The sequence below is a fragment of the Semicossyphus pulcher genome, unplaced genomic scaffold (assembly GCF_022749685.1).
Source record: "Semicossyphus pulcher isolate SPU_LCO1_2020_fin unplaced genomic scaffold, fSemPul1.0.p SCAF_12, whole genome shotgun sequence".
In the NCBI taxonomy this organism is placed as follows: Eukaryota; Metazoa; Chordata; class Actinopteri; order Labriformes; family Labridae; genus Semicossyphus; species Semicossyphus pulcher.
In genome coordinates, this window is record NW_027211626.1 from 1,057,330 (window position 1) to 1,078,297 (window position 20,968).

Here is a 20,968-nt window from a genome sequence, read left to right on the forward strand (position 1 = left end):
ATGTAGTGAAACGAGCACATGCAGGTGCGGAGGTGCAGATTTGCAACAACACAAATTGAGACGTCACAAATGTATTTTCCCCTTTTGGCTCTAATACTGTTTTATTGTTGTTATTATTGTAACTTTTTTGATATTTTCTTACAGGACCATGCACACTGATGAATATCACTGCCTGTAATAGTGACATGTTTAACTTCTTAGAGATAGGAGATGAAAGGAGAGAGACGATAAGTGATACACCAGAAGTCACTGTTTAGCGATCACACGTGCAGTCAGTGTGTGTTATTATCCAGGGATCATGTTGTTTTGCTGTATAATAAAAAAAAAGACATGGTGCACCTGCTGGAAGATATCCTTGAATAAATCAACATCTGAGCGCACCTAATGTTTCTTATATCAAGAGAATGGAGACGGGTTGTTGCATTTTGCATTTTCAAACTGTTCGAATGGGCTTTTAAAATGTAGTCCCACAGCTCAGTAACATGTTAACCGCCAAAAAGGGTAAAAAAAAGAGGAAAAAATGATGGCAGTCTGTGGGGGAAAACTAAAATCATCTGTTCAACTGGCTTTTTAATTTTGATAATGTTATAGGCAGCTAAAAAAACAACCAGCAACACCCTGAAGAAGGCTGTTCTTGCTGCTACTGGTGGGTTGTAAGTTGCTTTTTTTTTATTACATGAAATTTTTTTAGCATTTTTACTTTGAATTAGCCGATTAAATAAAGGCTTTTTGTCTCTAGAGTACCTTGTACTTCTCGGTTTCTGTGTTCCCCACTAAAGAGCAGATTTATCGCCTAAATGATTGCACTGTTTGTGTGTACAGTTACAGACGTCTGTTGAACCTGCAGGCTCACAGTTATGAGGTTATCAGGCTGGTCAGGTGTTACTGACACTCTCTAACGGAGGCTTTGGACAGCAGCAGTCTCCCTGCCCCCGTCCGTGCAGAGACGTTCCTTTATTCCAGACCAGGAATGTTATTATCTCCATAACCGGAGAAACGCTGCCTCAGGAAGCTTTTCGCTCCTCTCTCCCTCCTCTCATTTTATGACCTGACGATTCAGCTGCATCTTAGAGAGTATATTTCTTTCATTCATTGTCTTGATCCCGTCTTCACTGTGAGACTTTGATTGCTGTGTTTGAAACTGACTGGGGGGAGCGTTGTCTGAATTCATTGCCTTGTTTTCAGAGACAGGGTGCTTAACGTCTTTTGTGGCCTTGTGTGGCGTTAAATTTTAAACTAATTCACAGTCAATAAAATTGAAACCAGTTTTCCATTATGATTATGTTACTATTTTACTAGGACTTGCTCTCAAAAACTACTTTAATTTCCCCCAGGAAACAGAGAAGGAAGCACAAATGAGCATTTTGAAATATAAAGCAGGGAGGGGCGTTTGTAATACTAAACAGATTCTGTGCTTCTGGCTGCTGCAACACTTCGCACACGTGCTGCTTGGAAAATATGTGACAGTAAAAGGCTGTGTGTGTGTGTGTGTGTGTGTGTGTGTGTCTGCCTTCTGGCCTTTTCTGTCACTCACTGTTGCCAGGTCGCCATGCAGATGCAAGATTACCACAGCGTGATCAGATTATGATCCTCCGTGGCTCACTCAGGGGAGGCTGCAGATGCAGCGATGGGGGGAGGGTCAGTCAGTGTAGCCCGAACATGCACAACAGAAATCCTCCACAGTTGGTGGCAGCAGATGCAGCACAGTTGCCAACCAGGGGTCAGTCACTCAACGATGCCAGAAACTAACAACAGTATTGAATACTCAAACATGTGCAGCAAGCAAGTAGTCTTTATTGGTCTGTTATCATAAAACAAATTGATTTTAAAGTGACAAACATTTCTAGCTTTGCGTTTCTTAGATTTTATGAATAATAGACATCTTTATCGACTGCCTTTTTGAAGCTGAGAGTTTGTTATTTTGGCCGTTGCCATGTTAATATTCTGGAGCCAGAAGTGACCATATTTGGATGAGAGGGGGGAGCTGGAGAGGAGTGAGGAGTTAGCAAACACAAGCTAAGGCTAAACAGTCCATGCATGTGGCTCATTCATCTGCTAACAAATGAGCTCGTTAACCAGAGATTCTGTTTGTGGTGGTAGCTGAACGGAGTTTTTTATTAATCAAACTAAAGAAGCTAAGAGAGTCTGTGGACGGTAGCAGAAAGCGTCTTCTCTGCGGAGAAAGCCAACAACAATCCTGACTCCCTGCACGGGTCACCACAAATACATCAATGTCACAAACAGTGAACAAACTAACAAGCCAGGTATGGTGAGCACAGACACAGATAGCTGCTAATTAGTGCTAAATATGAATAAAATAATGAGTGTAAAAACTTCGTGAGATGTGTTGGACGGTCTGTTTGTCCAATAAAGCGCACAGACAGATTATTACACGGCCCAGAGGTTACGTTCAGTGACTGAGTTAGCTGAGGGGACACCTTGCAGACAGCTAGCAGCTCCCAGCTGTCACTCAAAGAGGCCACGCCCCTAATGTTGCATCACTTTAAGCCTTAATATAATGTAAACAGGTGAGCTGTATAAAGATTCTCCCCGTACAGTTGTCATGAAGAGAGAAATGAGCTATAGAGACCCAAACTGTTTTTTGTACCAGGCTGTAAACATGTTTATTTCTGCTGTAAAGTTTAACATGGGGCTCTATGGGGACTGACTCACTGCTGGAGGCAGCCTCAAGTGGACACCAGAGGAACTGCAGTCTTTTGCACATCGGCCTTGTCTTCATTTCTCATCCCTGGAGGTTGCTGTTTGAAAGAGTCCATCAGTGTAATCAGTGTGTAGCACTTATAAAGTCCAGCAGTGTGAGAGAGGACGTGCTGCCTCTGTGAAGAGGAGGATTGATGTAGCCCCGTCGGACCTTTGGGGAATTGTTTGTTTATCGTCGTTACTGATTCTCCTCTCCTGTGTCCTCCCCCTTCCTCAGGTGACCTTTAAACCAGATCTGTCCACGGCGGAGGTTCATGATGAAAACATCAAAGGACCTTTAAAGGTAAGGCAGGAACGATGGAGGAGGTGGATGTTGTCCCACGATCAGCTGGAACACATTCATAAAACACATCTTTTCATTAATTACTCCTCATTGTTGTGTTTGTTCTGCCTCAGGCTTTGAGACCGTAGTGAATGTTAAAAAATCACAAGAGAATTGGTCAACCAAGCATCGGCTCTGTGATTTAATTTCTGCTCAATTATGATTCTTGTAGCAGCAGTATGCTTGCCTCATTACTTTAATCACATTGTTAGATTAATCATTAGCAGCCTGTTAGGATGCTCAATAACAGCCGTGTGTCTGTCCCACAGGTGGGTGCTGTTGTAGAGGTGAAGAATCAGGATGGAGTTTACCAGGAGGCCACAATCAATAAGCTGACCGACGCGAGTATATATACTGTTGGTGAGTCGATAACAATCTGTCTGCCTCCCCTCCTCACTCCAAGTCTTTTGCTCTGCCTGCAGCGAGCTTAAAAAACATGTTTGTGTGTAAAGAAACAGATTTCAAGGTTTAGTTTTCCTGCCTGAGCAGTGTATGTAAAGTTGTTGCAGAGACTTTTAATCGATTCAAACGGAGAGTTAGAGAATAAGTGATTTTTCATCGTGGAAAAATGCCGTGCATGTTCAGAAAATCAGAACTTTTACTGTTGTTTGTAAAAAAATTTAAATGTCCAGGATTAATCACTGAAACTGTGCACACAACTGCACAAACATTACACTGCACTGAAAGTATATTCCAAAACATTGTCCGATCTGGAGCAGCTGTTTTCAAAAGACAAACAACAGACTTTGTAACAAAGAGAAAATGTTGAGATCAGATGTAGACGTAGAGATCACGATGATTTCTACATTTTAGGGACATTTTTTTTGTATTGTACTCTAACCTTTAAATAAACAGAACAATGCTTTCGAATCTTAAAATCAGGTTCTTCACCTGAATGTGGTGCATCATGGGTAATTTCAGTGTGTCTCTGGGAGTTGGGTGATAGGGTGTAGAGCGTCTCTGTTCTGGATGTCTGACTTGACGCTGGAGGACGGGGAGCAGCCCGTTCTTCCTCTCGGCCTTCACACACTCATCATGCTGCACTTTGTGCTGTTTTTTCAGCTGCTTCAACAAGTTAGTCGTGTTGCTTTGCGGCGCAGACGCAGGTTTCATGACCTCTCTGCTGATTATTGTTTCTTCTTAACATCACTCACCCAAAACCTGAAACACCTCCAAACAAGCGCTGACGAGCTGTTTCAGGGGAACCGGTGTTTCGGTTCCTGTTTTAGTGTAACGACAAGCAGCGTTCAAAACTGGACTGAGCGTTAGTCACCTACATGACACGTTTGCACCAACGACACTTCAGAGACGTAACAGAGAAGTATATTTTGAGCTTGTAATGAAAAACAACAAGGAGGCATTCACGAGGACAGCTACGGATTCTCTTCCCGTTTTCAACAGCTGCTGTAACCACGACAACCACAGACTCATTCAGCTGAATGTCACCAGTTAACATGGTCACTCGTTGTGCTGAAACACCGTCTCTGTTGTTTACTCTTCCACTCTAAAACTGCCACTGCGAGGTAGACACTCAACACATGACATGCCAGCTCCCCCGAAAGTGAAGCCCAAACCTCTCCATCGCCCCCTGGGGGAGCGGCTGTTAGTTTAGGGAGCACTTGATTCGATATGCAGCAGAGTTTTCTACGGGCGGAGCATTTTAAACATCAGTATCACCGTCAGTCATGTTTATTTAATCGTGGGAAGCCAAACTTGTTATGGCGTAATATTTGATCAGTTGTGCAGCCCTAATTTGCGATTACAAAAAAACTTCAAATACTCATGTTTTGTTTTAGAAGATGAAAGCAGCAATTTCTCATGTGCAATTTGTACCTCTCTGTCTGCCAGGCGTGCACACTTACAGTGTTGGATAATCCAAAGTATACAGAGTATAATTCTGCCGCTCAGATCTGAAGTCTCTCAGCAGCTGCTCGTCACTTAAGAGCACCCGCGGGGTTTCCCCTACATATCTCCAAAACACTCCTCTTGGCACATTTTCATTCGTCTCATTCGTCAACGAGAAAACAAAAACATGAGTCACTGTTGAAGTTAGCTCGAGTGTTCTCCTCTTATTGTTGTCGCCAAGTACTTTTGAGCGATGAATAATGGAATTTAAGGATTTACATATCTGTGTTTATCTCTGGGAGCGATGCGGCTGTTGAGTGAAAGGAAGGTTCTTTTATTTTGATGTTGTGGATTATTTGATTTGGATGCTTATTGTCAGAGTTGGTCCACGGAGGTTTTATATCAGACAGATTTGATAGCTGATGTTACATGAATAAAATCAGTTAATCCTCCGACGCTTCAACTCGTCTTTTGTTTAACCGTTTACTCCACTCTCTGTCGATCAAAGCCTCCTTGAAGCTCCAATAAAACTGTCAAATAAAAGCGCAGAGGACCTGCGTAATCCTTGAGAGACAAACATAGATAGTTTTTAGCATATTGTAAAGAAAGACATTTTACTTGTGCTGAAGTGTGTTTGTGTGTGTTGGTGAACTCCTGGCCTGCACACAGCAGCCTAATAGTTTGTGTCTTATCTCCGCAGTGTTTGACGATGGCGATGAGAAGACCCTGAGGCGCTCCTCTCTCTGCCTGAAAGGAGCGCGTCACTTTGCAGAGAGCGAGGCGAGTATTGTGCCGTCCTGCAGTTTCACACCCGCCTCGGCTCTCAGCTTTCGAAGGAAACAAAGCTCATTTATGATGAACGCAGTTTCCTTCTTTTTTTCCATGAAGTTATTTATTAGCAGGGTCACATCTCGACTCACAGTGCTCAAATTAAAAACGCTGCTTCTGAATGGTCCCATATTGGCATTTAGAAGTTCAGTCGTAAATTATTTCCAGCTAATATCACAGCACAGTTGTTAAGAGTCTCTCTCTGGCGCTGGGTAAACCTCTCCATTTGTACTGATGAAATCCCAAGGGGAGAATTTCATCCAGATATAGCAGATTAATCTTTAGTTCCTGAGAAGGTGGCGCTGAGTCTCTTTGCTGTTTTTCGTCTCCTGCAGACACTCGACAGACTCCCTCTCACCAACCCGGAGCACTTCGGCACACCTGTCATCGGAAAGAAGGGCAACCGCGGCAGACGATCAAACCCGATGTGAGTATCATCTCTGTCATCCTGCAGGGCTCGCGTCAAACTTAATAAATCAGAGGTCCGTGATGCAGGTGGAGAGGAATTCTCTGAACCAATTAGGGCTGTGTGAGAAAATGATCTTGATACGGGATTGCAATAAAATTCATGTTGAAAACTATGAGGAAATTTTTACTCGATGTTGAAAGATTAAACAGCCTGGACGTGAAGCACATGCTGGATTACCCCGCTTTAAGCTGCCTCTGTTATCAGAATTGTCAGCAATATCAAATTATATATCATGGTAAAAATCAATATTGATCAATATATAAAAATTCCTGTGAACGTGTTGTTTTCCATATCACCCAGCCCTAATACAAAGACTCCCACATTCTCAGCATACTGACAGCAGTTACCCTCATAAACAGCCCCTGATGCTTGGCAGAGGAGACCCCACTCGCCTCCTCCAGCTTCTTAATCAGGCCGTGCTCTTGTGCGTGCACGCTGGAGTCTCACGTCTTTGTGTTTTTCCTCCTTTGACTGAAATATTCCAGCGGGTGTTTTGTGTTCTGATGTGCCCGCTCCTGTGAGACTGCAGAGTTTACATCAGGGAGTGGAAACTGCTGAGGGCGTTTCTTAGTGCTGGATATAATTGTGGCTCCTCTGCTATAAAGAGGACACTCTGCTACCTAATCTCATTTTCTGACACCCCTCGCTAATGGCACTGAGAGAAAAGTCAATATTACTCTAAACATTGATGCAATATTGACTTGGACCGGTCCCAGCTGCACATTAGCACCTTGGACCGGTTGTCTGCCTGTGCAATAATAGTTTCTTAACTCTAACCAGGATCGACAATAAAGAAGAGATGTAGATTAAAGAAAAACTGCTGCATGGCTTGTTTTAAAAGCAAATGTTTATTCTTCTTTTCTGGAATACGTCTACATTTTGGGACACTTATTAGCTTTCCTGCAAGGAGAAGGATGAGGAGATCAGTCTTTCTCTTTACACTGAATATGAGGCTGGAGACCCATGTCCCATCTGTTAACATGGAGGAGGCGGGCTTTATGACCTACCTACTGCAGCCAGTCAGCAGGGGGCAATAGAGAGGGTTGGGCTTCACGGTTAGGGAACTGTTATGCCATCCATCTTTTTAAACGGACTGTGTCTCAAACAAATGAGATTAAATAAGTTAACTAGTGAGCCTGTTTTCTGCCTTAATGCTAAGCTAAGCTAACTGGCAGCTGGCTCAAGCTTCTTATTTAGCATACAGACATTAAAGTGTTCTTTGCACCTTGCTTGGACCAAGATAGAAGTAAGTTTATAATCCAAAATGTGAAACTATTCCTCTGACAATATTCATGTGGAGTAAACTCTCTCCTTCTTCAACTGCAGTCTTTCCTTCATTGAGCGGCTCAAATGTTTTGTTTATGACTTTGATTCACCGCTTAGTTGTTGTAGTAGTAGTGGAAGCCAGGCTGATTTACTGCTCTTGAGTCGTGCCAGAGAAAGTGTATGTGTGTGTGTATGTACAGAGTAGCGAGGCATAAAAACAGGAAGGAGGATCTGTTTGCCTGCTGCTGTTTGCATGATCACTCAGAGTCATGGCTGCTGTCAGGGCGTCATCCTGAGCGTCAGGCAGCAGAGACTGAGCCGGCTCGTCGACACACTGATCCTAATGAGTGAGCTCATCAGTGGAGCGGCCCGTATGTTTCCCTGTGTTACATAGTGATAGGACCAGAAAGTTCCAGGAGGGTTTTGTTGTGCTTGGACTGTGAGTTTGAGATGAAGTATAAAGTAAGACGTGACATTTCTAGTGTCTGTTTCTGTGCTAAGCTAACTGAAGCTAACCTCAGATTTAGAGACTATTAAACTGAAATCATTCTAACAGAACAATATAGTGAAAATAATGAACATTAACTCAGCTCTGATGTGTAAATCAGTCTGATGGGGAATGTCTCGCTGCAGGTCGTCGGCCATGTTGGCTGCTTCTCCTTCATCCATGTGGCTCCGAGTTCTCCCTGTCGCTCACAGACATCACGTTCACTAGACGCCTCTTGTCCACGCTCCAGTTTCCCTCGCTGTTCGTCTTCATACATCTATTACGTTATTTTCTTCATGTGACGTCTGTCCTCTGTGATATGACCTGATGGAGACACCAAGGAAGCAGCTTTTTTGTGTGATATTGTTCATTCATTTAGTTTAAAATGTGCCTTGAAGTTTGGAAGGCGGCACACAAGATGCAAAATAAAAATAATAAAGAATTCCCCTCAGATGCATCAAAGCCAAAGTAATGAGCCTGCTTTAAAAATGTGTTAGCATATTTATGAACATGCACGTGCTCTCTGTTCCTTTCTGAGACGCAGCCTGTTGAGTAAACCGTTCTGTTGTTTCCCTCCAGTCAAGAAGAAGAGCTGTCTTCATCCTCCAGTGAGGAAGAGGAGAGCGATCAGCGGCAGAACGAGGATCTGTTCGGCAAAGTGGTCTGTGTGGACGGGGTCGTCACCGGGGACAAAAAGAAGACCACGTGGTACCCTGCTCTGGTGAGCTCATAGACTCTCTCTCTCTCTGCTGCATCACAGGGACCACTTACAGTTCACTCTCTGTGTTGTGCCTTTTCATCCAAACGGCTGCTTGTGTAACATGAGCACTGGGTGGGATTACTTTATTAGCCATGAAATGTTGGAGAAATGTGTGTTGATGCAGCAAAACTTCTTGCACTAGCTGAGGAATTTAAAGAATTTCAGAGAGAAAAACAGCTCAACTTTTATTATGGAGGGGAAAAAAACTTCCTGTTGTGTGCAACAATGCAGCATAAAAACTCTGATTACATTTTTTCAGTCTTTTAAAGTCCCTCTCTGTAACACCAGCCGACTCTCTGCCTCAGTTAGCGCACCATGAAACGATGACAGGCGTGTTTGTTTATGTAAGTGTTACGAGTGTAACTGGGAGACTGGGAGAGGGTGGGGGCGAGCTGTCCCTTTAACTGTGTAGTCAGCACGGCCCCACCTCCAGGGTTTGTTGTTCTTGGCTCTCTGTTGACGGAGCTCCACGCTGCCTCCTTGTGACGGCCCAGAGAAATGCACCACACAGCAGCCTGTCATTGTTTACTCTGTGAGCGTATGGCAGAGGGGTGGAGCAGAGCACTGGTAGACGTCTCGTGCAACAGATGATGTGTGACTGTAACAAACAGCGTGTGACGGAGAGTCCTGGTTAAATGAAACTCAGAAGAATCAGGCCTTCATGTGCGAGCGCGGTTGCTTTATTTGCACAGTGCAGCAGAGCATATGTGTCAGAGAGGGAATCACAGAGCGAACATGAGTCATAGACAGTGTTGAAGTAAAGCATCCATCCTGTAGGAGTGTGTGTGTGTGTGTGTGTTGTGTGTGTTGTGTGTGTTGTGTGTGTTGTGTGTGTTGTGTGTGTTGTGTTTCGAGAGGAAGCAGAGTCCTGAGGCCTGTACCAAGAGGCAGGATTTGCAGATAGCGAGGCAACTTCAGGGTTAACTCCGGGTTTTCAGCACTTCTGACCGGATAATATCAACATGAAAACTTATGCAGCCTTGCTAACCTGTTGTGGGGCAGGTGATGTTTGTGATAAGAGATCAATGTCTAAGAACGACCGCTGATTGACCAATCGGGAGCTTTGTGAGTGGATCATAAGAGGAGAGGAGGACAAGTTTATTTACATTAGAAATATTCATTGATCTTTCCTACAACAGAGACTGATTGATTCACAACATTCCTTATACGTGTTGTCCTATAAGATATTAAAATGATCCGACTTACTGCCTTGAATTATGTTGTTAAACTGAACATGCCCGACATGTTCACCGTTGTCCCCAGAGGATTGATCGTTGTCACACTATAGCCGATGGGATTCAAGATTGCTTGTGTCCTTATGATGGAGTCACAGCTTTGATGCTTTTTGGCAGGATCATGTCTTTAACTTCTTTGTCTGAGAGTCTCGGCAGTAGATGGTTTGTGTGTGTGATTGGTCATATGCTGCAAACTCTGCCTCTCTTGAAAACCTGGGGTTGATTACAGAGTCTATTATTTGCTTGTTAGGTTAACTACTTTTAATCACTTTTGTTTCGTTAAGTGAAGCCTGATAACCAAAAGATATATTTTGTAGTAGAGGCCCGTGGTGGAAGTCAGATCTCTGGCACTGGAACAGCTCCGTCTGTTGTTCTGCTCTGCTCCAGTAAACAGCAGCAGCTCCCTCACACATCGCTCTTCATCTCTCTCGCTGGTTTGTCTTTGTTTCAGAGACAGCGTATTGTGTAATCCATCAGCGTGGCCTTTAGCTGGAACTACTTTATTACTCTGACACCCCCCTCCTGCTCCACTAAACTGTCAAACACACACACACACACACACACACACAAACACACACACACACACACACACACACACACACACACACACACACACACACACACAGTACAAATCTCGTCTGACCTCTCCGCTCTCTCTTGTTTATGTGCAACAAGGTCATCTCCCCGGACTGCCATGAAGACGTGACCATGAAGAAGGACAACATCTTCGTCCGCTCGTTCAAGGATGGAAAATTGTGAGTCATTATTAATGTTTTATTGTTCATCATGTGTGAAGCAGCGCTGCACTATTGATCACCACTAAATCATTATCCTTATTGATCGATGCATCAAATATGTTTTAACTAACAAAGAAAACACAAGCAGGCTTTTTAGAAGCTGTTTTAAACAAATGAGTGGTGTTTACTGGATCAATCATCTTACTTGTTCTTGATTAATTTTCTCTAAGCCAATTAATCAACTCATCAATTAGTGCCTGTCGAGAACATCCCCGTCAGGAGGCTTTAAATAAGTGTCTTAATCGGATGTTTGTGCAGTTATTCTTTGCCAGAAAGCTCATGCACTGCAGAGGAAATGTATGCACCTGATGCTTTTTATTGGTTTTTATATATTTATATTTATTATAATGCGGTCTGACCGTCCCACAAATGATAAATCTCACTGTATCATTGTATTAGAGGAAGTCAGTCAGATGTCCTGTCTGTCGCTGCTTAAAACACGACTGAAAATGTTTATTACACATTTACAAAAGTTCTTCTCGTGCGCCTTGGGGTGCTCTGAAACACTGCAGGGGTACTTGTGAGTTTTTGGATTATTAAATCATGCATAGTCTGTTCAATAATTACTGTAAAATTCGGTGTTTAAGACGCACTTTAAATACATTTTGTTTCATCTAAAAAGTGGGCTGTGTCCTACATACCGGTGTGACCAATATACCAGTTTAAAATGTAGTATTTTATTGTGTTACAGTATTTTACCCAGACGATGGCGCTATAATCTAGCTAAAGCTTCGTCACAGACATGCACCGTCATGATCGTCAGTGCAGCCGCCACTCTCACAACGATCACGTTATCCTTGGCTGCGAGCTACCGCTGCACCGGTAGCTCGCAGGATTGCAAACTCAACACGCGAATAACAGATTGTAGGCTGTAATCTGTTAATGAATGGCTACAGAAAACCCTTTTCCCTCGGTGATACCCCAAAACAGACTGTGCCTTATATTCTGGATTTTACGGTAAATGTGAGTTTGATAAACACCTTTTTATATTCATATTTCAAATGCAATCATTAAACCCTGTAGACTGATTACTGTTCAACCAATCAGGTTTATATTTGCTGTTATGTTGTTAATGTTTGTGCAAAACCAGTTTCAATATTGTTCAATTAGATTTGTGAGCCTGAAAAACAGAGCCTGAAAAATGTCCTGGGTATCGAGAAGAATAAGTTTAGATGTTTGTTTTAAACCCTCCGCAGGCTGTGAGGTTATTTGTGGGAAGAAATTAGCAAAATTTCATGACGGTTTTTATAGTTACAGGGTGGTTGTTTAGGAAACAGACACTGATGATGCACGGCTGAGTTGTACTTCTTTATAGAGGCCCTAAAATGTTTTCTGCTGGTCTGAAAGTTTTAAAGGGGGAAAAGTGTTTTATAAAAAGCTTGAGAACAACTGTTTCATATTTTGCGATCTCTCAACATATTTAGACACTTTGCACCCGACCTGAAAGTGCTTTGTTGTGTCATTTTATTTCTTTACCAGCCGTAAGTTGTGCTGCTCCCTGCTGTCTGCCCTCAGTGTTTGTCTGTTGAAAAGAGAGAAATAAGTCCGGTCAGAAGGCGCACTCAGCTGGTGCTTTGCTGCTGCAGCCTCTCTGCATGTGTGTAAAAACATATCCCACTTGATGGAAATGAATCTGTTATTTTTTGCTGTTTAAAAGTCAACTGATGACAGAACAGCCTTGAGTCCACATTCCTCATCAGTGAGACCCTTAATCTGAAGCTGGAGAGTGAAAAGAGCCTCTTATCGCTTCTAGTTGTGCTAATAATCAGGTGAAGGGTAGAGCTGATGACGGGGATAAGATCAGGGATGATAAATCAGAGAAGTGTTTCCTGTTTGAGCATGGCGCCCTATGATGCACATTAAATCGCTCCTGTCTGTTCTGCAGCAGTTTGATTTCACTCATTGAAATCAGCAAAGTTTAACCAAGAAATAAAGTTAGAAGTCTGAGAATCTTTATTATTGTTAATGAGATTGTCAGGTTTGTTTCCATCTGATCGTTTAGCCTGACTGACAAGAAGAAGAGATTTTTTGTTGTGACTTGTTACTCGTGCCAGATCCATCAGGCACGTCTTTTTGTGATGTTACAAAGTTTAAACCACAAATAACCTCTTGTGAGTTTTTGCTCTCTGCTAACATTTGACATTTTCCACATGCATCGCCTCCAGTTAAAGCTCTCTGTACGTCTATTTAAGTACAGTTGCAACAATGTCCCACAGCCTTTTTTGTGCATGTCCCTCTTTTCTTTTCCACTCCACACGCTCCTCTTTTCATTGTTTATTATTCCACTTTTTATCATAAGTCAGCCTCTCTTTCCGCTATTATGGCCGAGTTATTCCAACGTGCTGCTCCCTGCGTGATTTGTTTTTTGAACAGAGGTCACATCCAGAAGCCATGTGACCTCTCTCGCTCAGCAGCGGGGTCAGCGTGTTCGCTTTCCTCTGGAGAGTTTGGTATTGTTGCTGATAACCATCCAACGTGCCTTTTTAAAAAAAACAAAGGCTTTGGAAAGCGAGGTCACATCCAGCAGGGAGTTTTCAGGAAGTGGTCACTCTTATTTAGTCAGATCTGTTCACCAAAGTAACAATGGAAACAGAAGCGGCTTATTTTTCTTGTTTGGCTCGCAAAGTTCTCTAAAACCAGAGAGTAGGTTTTAAAGTTCAACCAAACAGAGAGGATACAGATAGAACAGGCATTAGAGAGCGAGGCACGTAGCTGTGATGGAAAATAAACGACTCAATCTCCACCTCCCACAAACAAATAAATAAATAAAAAACAAATATGAAATATTGCTGCTCAGAAATGTCTTCTAATATTTCTTGAAATCGTGCACATAAATATTTAAATGTACTCTGATCTCCTTTGAAAATGAGATGTCAACTGAACTGCGACAACTAGTTTGATAAACGTTATAAAATATAAACGATGACAAGAAGAAACTGGGCTAAAAATCTGACTACTAAGAATGTGTGCAACCTTTAGCTTTACATTATCCAGTCAGCCATGGTGGAGCAGTTTCGTCTTCACTGACATTAAAACAACAGATTCTGAATTAATAATGCAGGAGAGGATTGTTCTTCATGATGAGAACCAGACTTCATGTATTAGACACAGCAGGTCTGAGAGGCTGCAAGCCAAGCTGCCGCTAACGTTAGCGTTAGCTTAGCTTGTTTTGAGGTTAGGATTCCTTTATCCTTCATTTTTAAAGGAGCTGAAGTATCTGCAGAGGTTTCCTCCTCTACAAAACAGTCTCATCCGCTTAATTTAAAGCAATAAAACGCAGCTTCATGTAAAATCAGTGTTTTCCCCTGAAGCAGACTCGAGAGAGAAAGAGAGAAATCTCTCTCCAAACTGAATTGTTATTTATTCCTAGATTTATTGATCAGGGTTATTTGTTGTAAATAAATACATTTTAATTGACTGTCAGATTAGATAATAAAGTTAAGTTGTCATTTATTCTCTGTGTGTATTTGTTCATGTTTTATAAGGATTTAAGCTGAGCTTGGAAGTACATATTAAATCCATACAGGGTTAGTAGTAGGCCTGCAGGATATGAAAACTCTATTTGATTATGTTGTTCAATATTTCAATAACAATATAATAATAAATATTATAGCGTGCATATTAGCCAGAACTCTTAGTTTCTTTGTCTGTCTGCTGTTCTGCATGTTTAACTTGCAACATGTCCCGCCCCCTTGTCCATCCAAAATAATTACAGAAAGCTGGGGGGGGGGGGTCACCACTTAACACCAAGTGATCTGAAGGTAGCTGCTAGCTGCTAGTTGCGTAGGCATCACCTGATCACATTAATGTGGTGTGGAAAGACATTATACCCAGATCTCCATCTCACAGGTCAGGTGTCCTCATGCTGAGAAAGCATGGCTTGTTTACATAAAATCATTTCTCTTGTTTGTTGTTTATCGTGATGCATTCAGAGCTTTGCGATGTGCGGATCATGAGGACGATGAAATTGTGCTGCTCTTGTGTGAACGGTTTCGCTGTGCGTGGGACGCCATGTTGGTTTAACTCAACTTAACTTTGTCACTTTGTCTGTACAGCGCCATTATCAGGTCAAATTTTCATTTAGCCCCACGTTTTTGTTTGTACCTGCAAAACCTTTGACGATCCCATGAGCCTCAGCGGTTATTACCTGCTAGTCAACAAATGTTAGCGTGCTAGCATGGTAAACTAAGATGAACAACATAAGAAACATACCTGCTAAACATTAGCATGTTAGCATGTTGGTGTGCTGATGTTAGCGTTAAGCTCAATGCACCGCTGTGTCTAAGCTGTCAGAGCTTCTACACCGGCTGTAGACTCTTTTCAGCGACTGTCGATGCACAATAATCTTTACCCATTTGTATACTTTCTAATAATATACTAGATTAAATAAAATAGGATTATCTCCAGGAGACAGAACCAGGGTGTCTCTTCGCTCTGAGTTTGTGGGTTTTTTATTTACTCCATGACAAATGTAGTGATTGGATCGGCTCAGCTGTCTACAGACGCCGCTGCAAATTGTCTCCCTGTCACACTCGCCAAACCTCTGACTGCTTTCATTTTACAAGCTCCACTGATCCATCTATCACATCTCTAACGCTCTGCACAGCTGCTGCAGAGATGTTGAGCCTCTTCACTCATGTCTGCTCGGGTTTTTTCAGGTTGTTACTGTTGCTGGAAGGTAAACACTTTTATTCCCCCTGCAGACGTTTTGATGCCAGCTGAACCCTGATGTAGTAACACTTTATCCCTGCTGTGCTCGTGTTCATCAGAGTTGTTGTGTTTTGCAGTAACACGGTGCTGCGGAAGGACGTCCGCGAGATAAACGGCGAATGTCCTCCGAAAGCCGACGCGGGGCTCAAACCAGGTGAGTACAGCTTTAAGAGGGACATTGTAATAACTTTATTTGTAAAGCACTTTTCAGGCGAAGATGCAGTCCGAAGTGCTCGACAAAACTACAAATCAAACACAGACAATAACGATAAAGCAAGTATAAAATCATACTCATAAAAGAGACATAAAGCAAAGTAAAATCCTGATTAAAAGCCAAATTAAAAAGATAGGTTGTTTATTTTTCTTTCTTTCCTTGATTCAGCAGCACTCAATGCTAGTATTATTATAGCTATAATATTTTATTATTTTAATGAATATAATGTGCATTTCTTTGTCTTCTCCGTGCTTGTGGACAAAATATTATCCACCTCTATTCATAGGAGCCATACATGGACATTGAAAGGATGCCACAATTCTCTGACTGCCCCAAAAGACGTGTCTTTATTATGTTTCTGAACATGTGACTGAACTGTACAACTTAACTTGTTAAAGTAAATAAAAGTTAAAAACAACAAAAATCCAGATTCAAGAGTAGGGTGTTCCACTATTTAGGAACGTCTAAAAGAAAGACGGTGGAAGATCTGAGAGTTAGAGCCTTGTAGAAAGAAACAGGTAGCCTGTTGAAATCTTTATTTAAGTAGAATCTGAACACGCAGGACCGGACTTTGGTACGAGGAGTGGTTTGTTTCTGTTTGTTTCTGTTTGTAGTACGTTTGTAGTCCAAGTAGTGTTGACCAATCACACATCAGCAGGCTTAGGTGTAAACAATCCACAGTAATGACATTCTGGCTCCCATCAGCCGTCATCTGACGACAATTTAGCTTCTTAATCTCTATAAACAGACATCTGCATGCTAACAGCTAACAATCTGTTCTCGATCAAAAATTCAACTCGATGAAGGCTCCGCCCTCCGTCTCATGTTACAGTAGTGTTCTTCTTCTCTTGGTGACAGACCTGACAAAGCTTCATGTTGACTTGTTCCTAATCTGCATCATGATGTTGTTATTTCAGCCGTTAATTAAAGTCGATCACAAGAGAATCTGTTTCTGTTTGGGCTTCATCCCGCTGAAGTAAGCCAGAGTGCAGCCTCTGTGTAACTTACTGTTTACAGTGAGACTGAGACTCAGCTCGTCTTGGCAGGAAGTCATTTATCGCTAACTGCTGGCTAAACTAAATACGGAGAAGTTGGCCATCGTTACCAGAGGCCTATATCGTCGTCAGATGTGATGTGCTCTCCTGTCTTTGTAATGGTAAAAATCAGGCTGCAGCCTCTGAATGAAATCTTTTTCTGGGGAGGCTAATCAAAGCGCCTGGTAATAAAAACACGTTTCAGCTTTTCAGCATCTTTCTGTGTAAAACAATCTCACAGAACTGGTGCATAGCGCGCTCCCACAGTCCCTGACATCTGTGTGCTGGTCTGTGTGTCGACACACTTGGCAGGAAACGCTCTCAGAGTGGGCCGCAGCGAGACGGAGTGAAGAAATACAAGTTTTGTTTTTGTTCTGGGGAATGCAGCAGCAGCAGCGGCGGTGGCGGCGGCGGAGAGCTGCTGTCACCGTCGAGTCTATTTTTATTTGAAGTCCTCAGCAGCCTTTTTATACCGTGCCCCCGTTTTTCTGCTGCAGAGCTCTCACTCTTTCATAATTACAGTTAGGAAACGGCTTTGTATCACACCAGTCTTGGTGTTCACAGGTGGTTGACTCACAACTGTGATATTTTCCGCATTACAAAAGCGTAAAACAAGCATCTGCCAGGGTGGTTAGATGCTCCTTATACCCACCTGTGACATCGTGGCTGAATGCGCCTGCTGCTCAGCGTCGCTGCAAATCCTCCTGACAGACGCTCATGCTGCTTTCTGCCACGGATGATTTTCTTCATGTTAACGTCAAAAAGGCTTTTATACCGTCCCATTTTTGTATGTGGGTCTATTTTTTCAGAGTTAAGACTGACATAAGAGACTCTTATTTAGTATTTTGCCTGAAGGTGCTTATAGGTGCACATGTACGTGCACACACAGGCTCCTCAGACAGATGTGAGGAGGTTTCAATCAAAGAACGAGTCTTACATTTAGAATATTGGCCTTATTTTCTATTTCTTTAAGATATTTCAGTATCTGGTTTGTTACACAAGTCTGATTAAAACATCTTATCTGTGTTTATTTAGCAGGAAAACTGTTCTATGTTTGCAAAGTACTTCAGCCTGAGTTTGTAATAACAGCAGCAGGAAGTGATTGCAGCCTTTATTGTGTGCAGTTAAAATGTAACACTACTGTGTGTTTGACAGCTCTGGACGCAGCCTTGGAGTTCTTGCAGAACTTTGTCGTGCCGAGCGCCTGGAAGACAGAAGTGAAAGAGGAAAGCTCCAGCAGCGAGGATGACGACGAGGACGAGGAGGAGGAGCAGGAGGAAGACGCCAGCGGCGAGGACGAGGAGGTAGAGGAAGATTTCTGCACATGCTCTGATCCCGACAGACCCCAAGTAAAAAAGATCATTAAAGTGTTGTTTCCTGTCTGCAGGAGGAAGTGGAGCCGTTCCCAGAGGAGCGGGAGAACTTTCTGCAGCAGCTCTACAAGTTCATGGAAGACAGAGGTGAGACATAAGAGATGTGTGCAGGGTTTTAGTTATTTTCTTTTTACTACATGAAATATCTCCATGTTTCTATGTTAATACTTCACCTGAGTTCAGATCTGAGTTACTTGAGTGTTAAGAGTACTCCGCTACAATACAGAGGCCAAGTTTATACATTTAGTTGACAACATTTGGTACTTTTTGCATTAAAAAACACATGATTGGCTTATAAAATATGATTTAAAAAAAACCCAAAATATATAAACTGTTAAACCCAAAAAATGTTCAAATAATCACGAATAAACTCAGAGTAAACAAGAGGAGCTGGAGACCCCGGCCAACATGAACAAAAATGGGCAGATGCTGGGCGAGCCACGCAATGGACCATTGTTCCCAGCACCTCCCCCTAAACTAACTATAAACAGGAAAAACAATAAAATAAAAGACCAATAAGTAGACTACCGGAGGCCTCCAGCCCAAACTAAAACAATAAAGCCCAGCGATCTAACACAAGCCGAGGAAAAGACCGCTGTGGGGAAAAGGAAGATTAGGAGGAACAAAAAGAAAACCGTCCTCATCACGAGGTTGCTGTCTGCGTGTGGCAGAGAGAGCGAGAGAGAGCGAGAGAGAGCGAGAGAGAGCGAGAGAGAGAGAGAGAGCGAGAGAGAGAGAGATTCACAAATTTAGATACGTGCAATTTTTTATCACATGCACACAAATCGTGAAACAACTGCAGGCTGTGAAATGACTGCTGAACATGATTTTGCGAGCTTAAAATCTTTGACCGTTATTCTGTACGTTTTCATTCTGCAGGATTCCTGTTTTTCCTTCAGTTAAATACTTTTTTCTGCAACTAAACAAATTAAACAATTAAATTTTGATCTGTGACATTTTTAATGCAGGACTTAAACTGCAGTTAAAGACGTCCTCTTCCTCTACTGTAAGCCTTATGTCAGGTTGCTTTTAAAGAACTTCACTGTTAAAGAGTAATTGTTAAATGTCTAATTGAATCTGTCACTTCATGTCCCCTGACTCTCTACCTGTCTGTGTTTCTCCTCTCCAGGGACCCCGATCAACAAACGGCCCGTTCTGGGCTACAGGAACCTGAACCTGTTCAAGCTCTACAGGCTGGTGCACAAACTCGGAGGCTTCGATAACGTGAGTTCCACTTTGACTTTGCTCTCAGTGACGTCTGATTTCTTTCACACCTGTCTCCTTTCGATGCTGACTGACTCCAGACCTGTTTTCCTCCTGTGTCCGTGTTTGAGCAGATTGAAAGCGGCGCCGTTTGGAAGCAGGTCTATCAGGATCTGGGAATCCCGATACTCAACTCAGCCGCCGGCTACAATGTCAAATGTGCTTACCGCAAGTACGTACAGGAGCTCCTCCACAGCTCCTCAAAGCTTTCAGCTGTGTTAGGAAGAAGCAGTTTTGTTTCTGTTGTTCTTCACTGAGTCTGACAGGCAGTTTGTCGACTGCTTTTTAATGTTTCTTGCGCACAGTTAGATGTCTTTTGTACTTAGAAAAGCTCCTCAAGAATAAATGTAGCTTCTAACTTTGCAGATTAGCTTTAAGCTCTCATGTGTGATGGGAAATGTGCATCTTTTAGCTGTAGAATACAACTCTCTGATGAATGCTTTAACATCCAGGTACTTGAATGGATTCGAGGAATACTGCACCTCCACCGCCATCACCTTCAAGATGGACCTCCCTTTGAAGCAGGGTCCAAAGGGGGAGGTGAAGTCTGAGGGGGAGGCAGGAGCAACAGCTGCAACATCCTCCACCTCTGAAGAGCACAAATCCCCAGAGGATGGAGAACCCTGCAGTGCACCGTCTGCCGTCTGCAAGGTGCATTCTCCTAAATACTGTTATCTGTTATCTGAACATAACTTGGATTCGTTTCTCCAGACGTCCCTTGTTTGTTATATTTAAAGCTGCTTTGTCTGACAGGAAGAGAAACCCGACTTGAGCCGAAACAAAATGGAGCCTGAACCGTCACAGATGGAGGAGAAGGAGAGCGGAAACGAGGAGGAGGACGAGGAAGACGGCCCCACAAAGGGGGACGCAGACGAGGGCTCGTCGACGGCTCTCCTCGGAGCGGAGAACGTGAAGCAGGAGCACGACGAGGAGCAGGAGAGCAAGGACAACTCTGGGTAGGTGGTCTGACAGGATGCTCCCTCCACCAGGGTGGTATAAAATCTCCTCATGGCACAAACACAAGCTCCATGCAGGGCTCCATGCAGGGCTCCATGCAGCGCTCCTGCACGGTGAAACAATGCTCATATTCAATCTGACCTTCAGTACCTGAGAGAGTCTCTCAGACAAAAAGTACCTGAGGAATTCACTTTCCTTGGTGGCAGTAAAACCTCAAAGACCATTAGCAGAAGACGACCCTCTGACCTTAATGACACTAATTCCCAGTTTACCCACAATCCTCCTGTACCTGCTAACCAGAGAGAGGAAGGCTCCCCTCTCTCTCCTCTAACTAAGCTCTTACCCACTGCCCTCTGTGCTGTTTTTATTTCTTGTGGCTTAGTCGGCATCAGCTGGCAGAGACATCTCAGAGCACCAAAGCCTGACTGCTACTTTTCACCTGGCATGTCATGCTGTGTGCTCTCTCTCTCTCTCTCTCTCTCTCTGTCTGTCTGTCTCTCTCTCTCTCTCTCTCTCTCTCTCTCTCTCTATCCCTCTCTCTCTCGGTGCACACGACATGGCTGTGCCCTCTTCCTGATCTCTGGTCTCTCTCCCTCTGCCCCCTGTCTCTGTCTTTTCTTTTGGCTTTTTGATGTTCAGCTTTATTAAATGTTCCATGTGTGTGAGTGTTGTCACCGATGCATTAGC

The 20,968-nt window shown here is 43.1% G+C and overlaps 1 protein-coding gene across 3 annotated transcripts in view; it reads left to right on the plus strand.

Moving 5' to 3' along the window:
• The window catches only part of arid4b (AT-rich interaction domain 4B), a 49,555-nt gene that overhangs the window by 17,746 nt on the left and 10,841 nt on the right, over positions 1 to 20,968 (plus strand). For all 3 annotated transcript variants that reach the window (XM_069658463.1, XM_069658464.1, XM_069658465.1), the window contains exons 4-16: positions 2,939 to 3,004; positions 3,313 to 3,403; positions 5,589 to 5,668; positions 6,052 to 6,143; positions 8,518 to 8,659; positions 10,609 to 10,688; positions 15,518 to 15,594; positions 17,844 to 17,992; positions 18,076 to 18,148; positions 19,191 to 19,285; positions 19,399 to 19,496; positions 19,777 to 19,975; positions 20,078 to 20,280. In XM_069658463.1, coding sequence (XP_069514564.1) covers positions 2,939 to 3,004; positions 3,313 to 3,403; positions 5,589 to 5,668; positions 6,052 to 6,143; positions 8,518 to 8,659; positions 10,609 to 10,688; positions 15,518 to 15,594; positions 17,844 to 17,992; positions 18,076 to 18,148; positions 19,191 to 19,285; positions 19,399 to 19,496; positions 19,777 to 19,975; positions 20,078 to 20,280 — 1,445 coding nt within the window. The remainder of the gene's footprint in view (positions 1 to 2,938; positions 3,005 to 3,312; positions 3,404 to 5,588; positions 5,669 to 6,051; positions 6,144 to 8,517; positions 8,660 to 10,608; positions 10,689 to 15,517; positions 15,595 to 17,843; positions 17,993 to 18,075; positions 18,149 to 19,190; positions 19,286 to 19,398; positions 19,497 to 19,776; positions 19,976 to 20,077; positions 20,281 to 20,968) is intronic.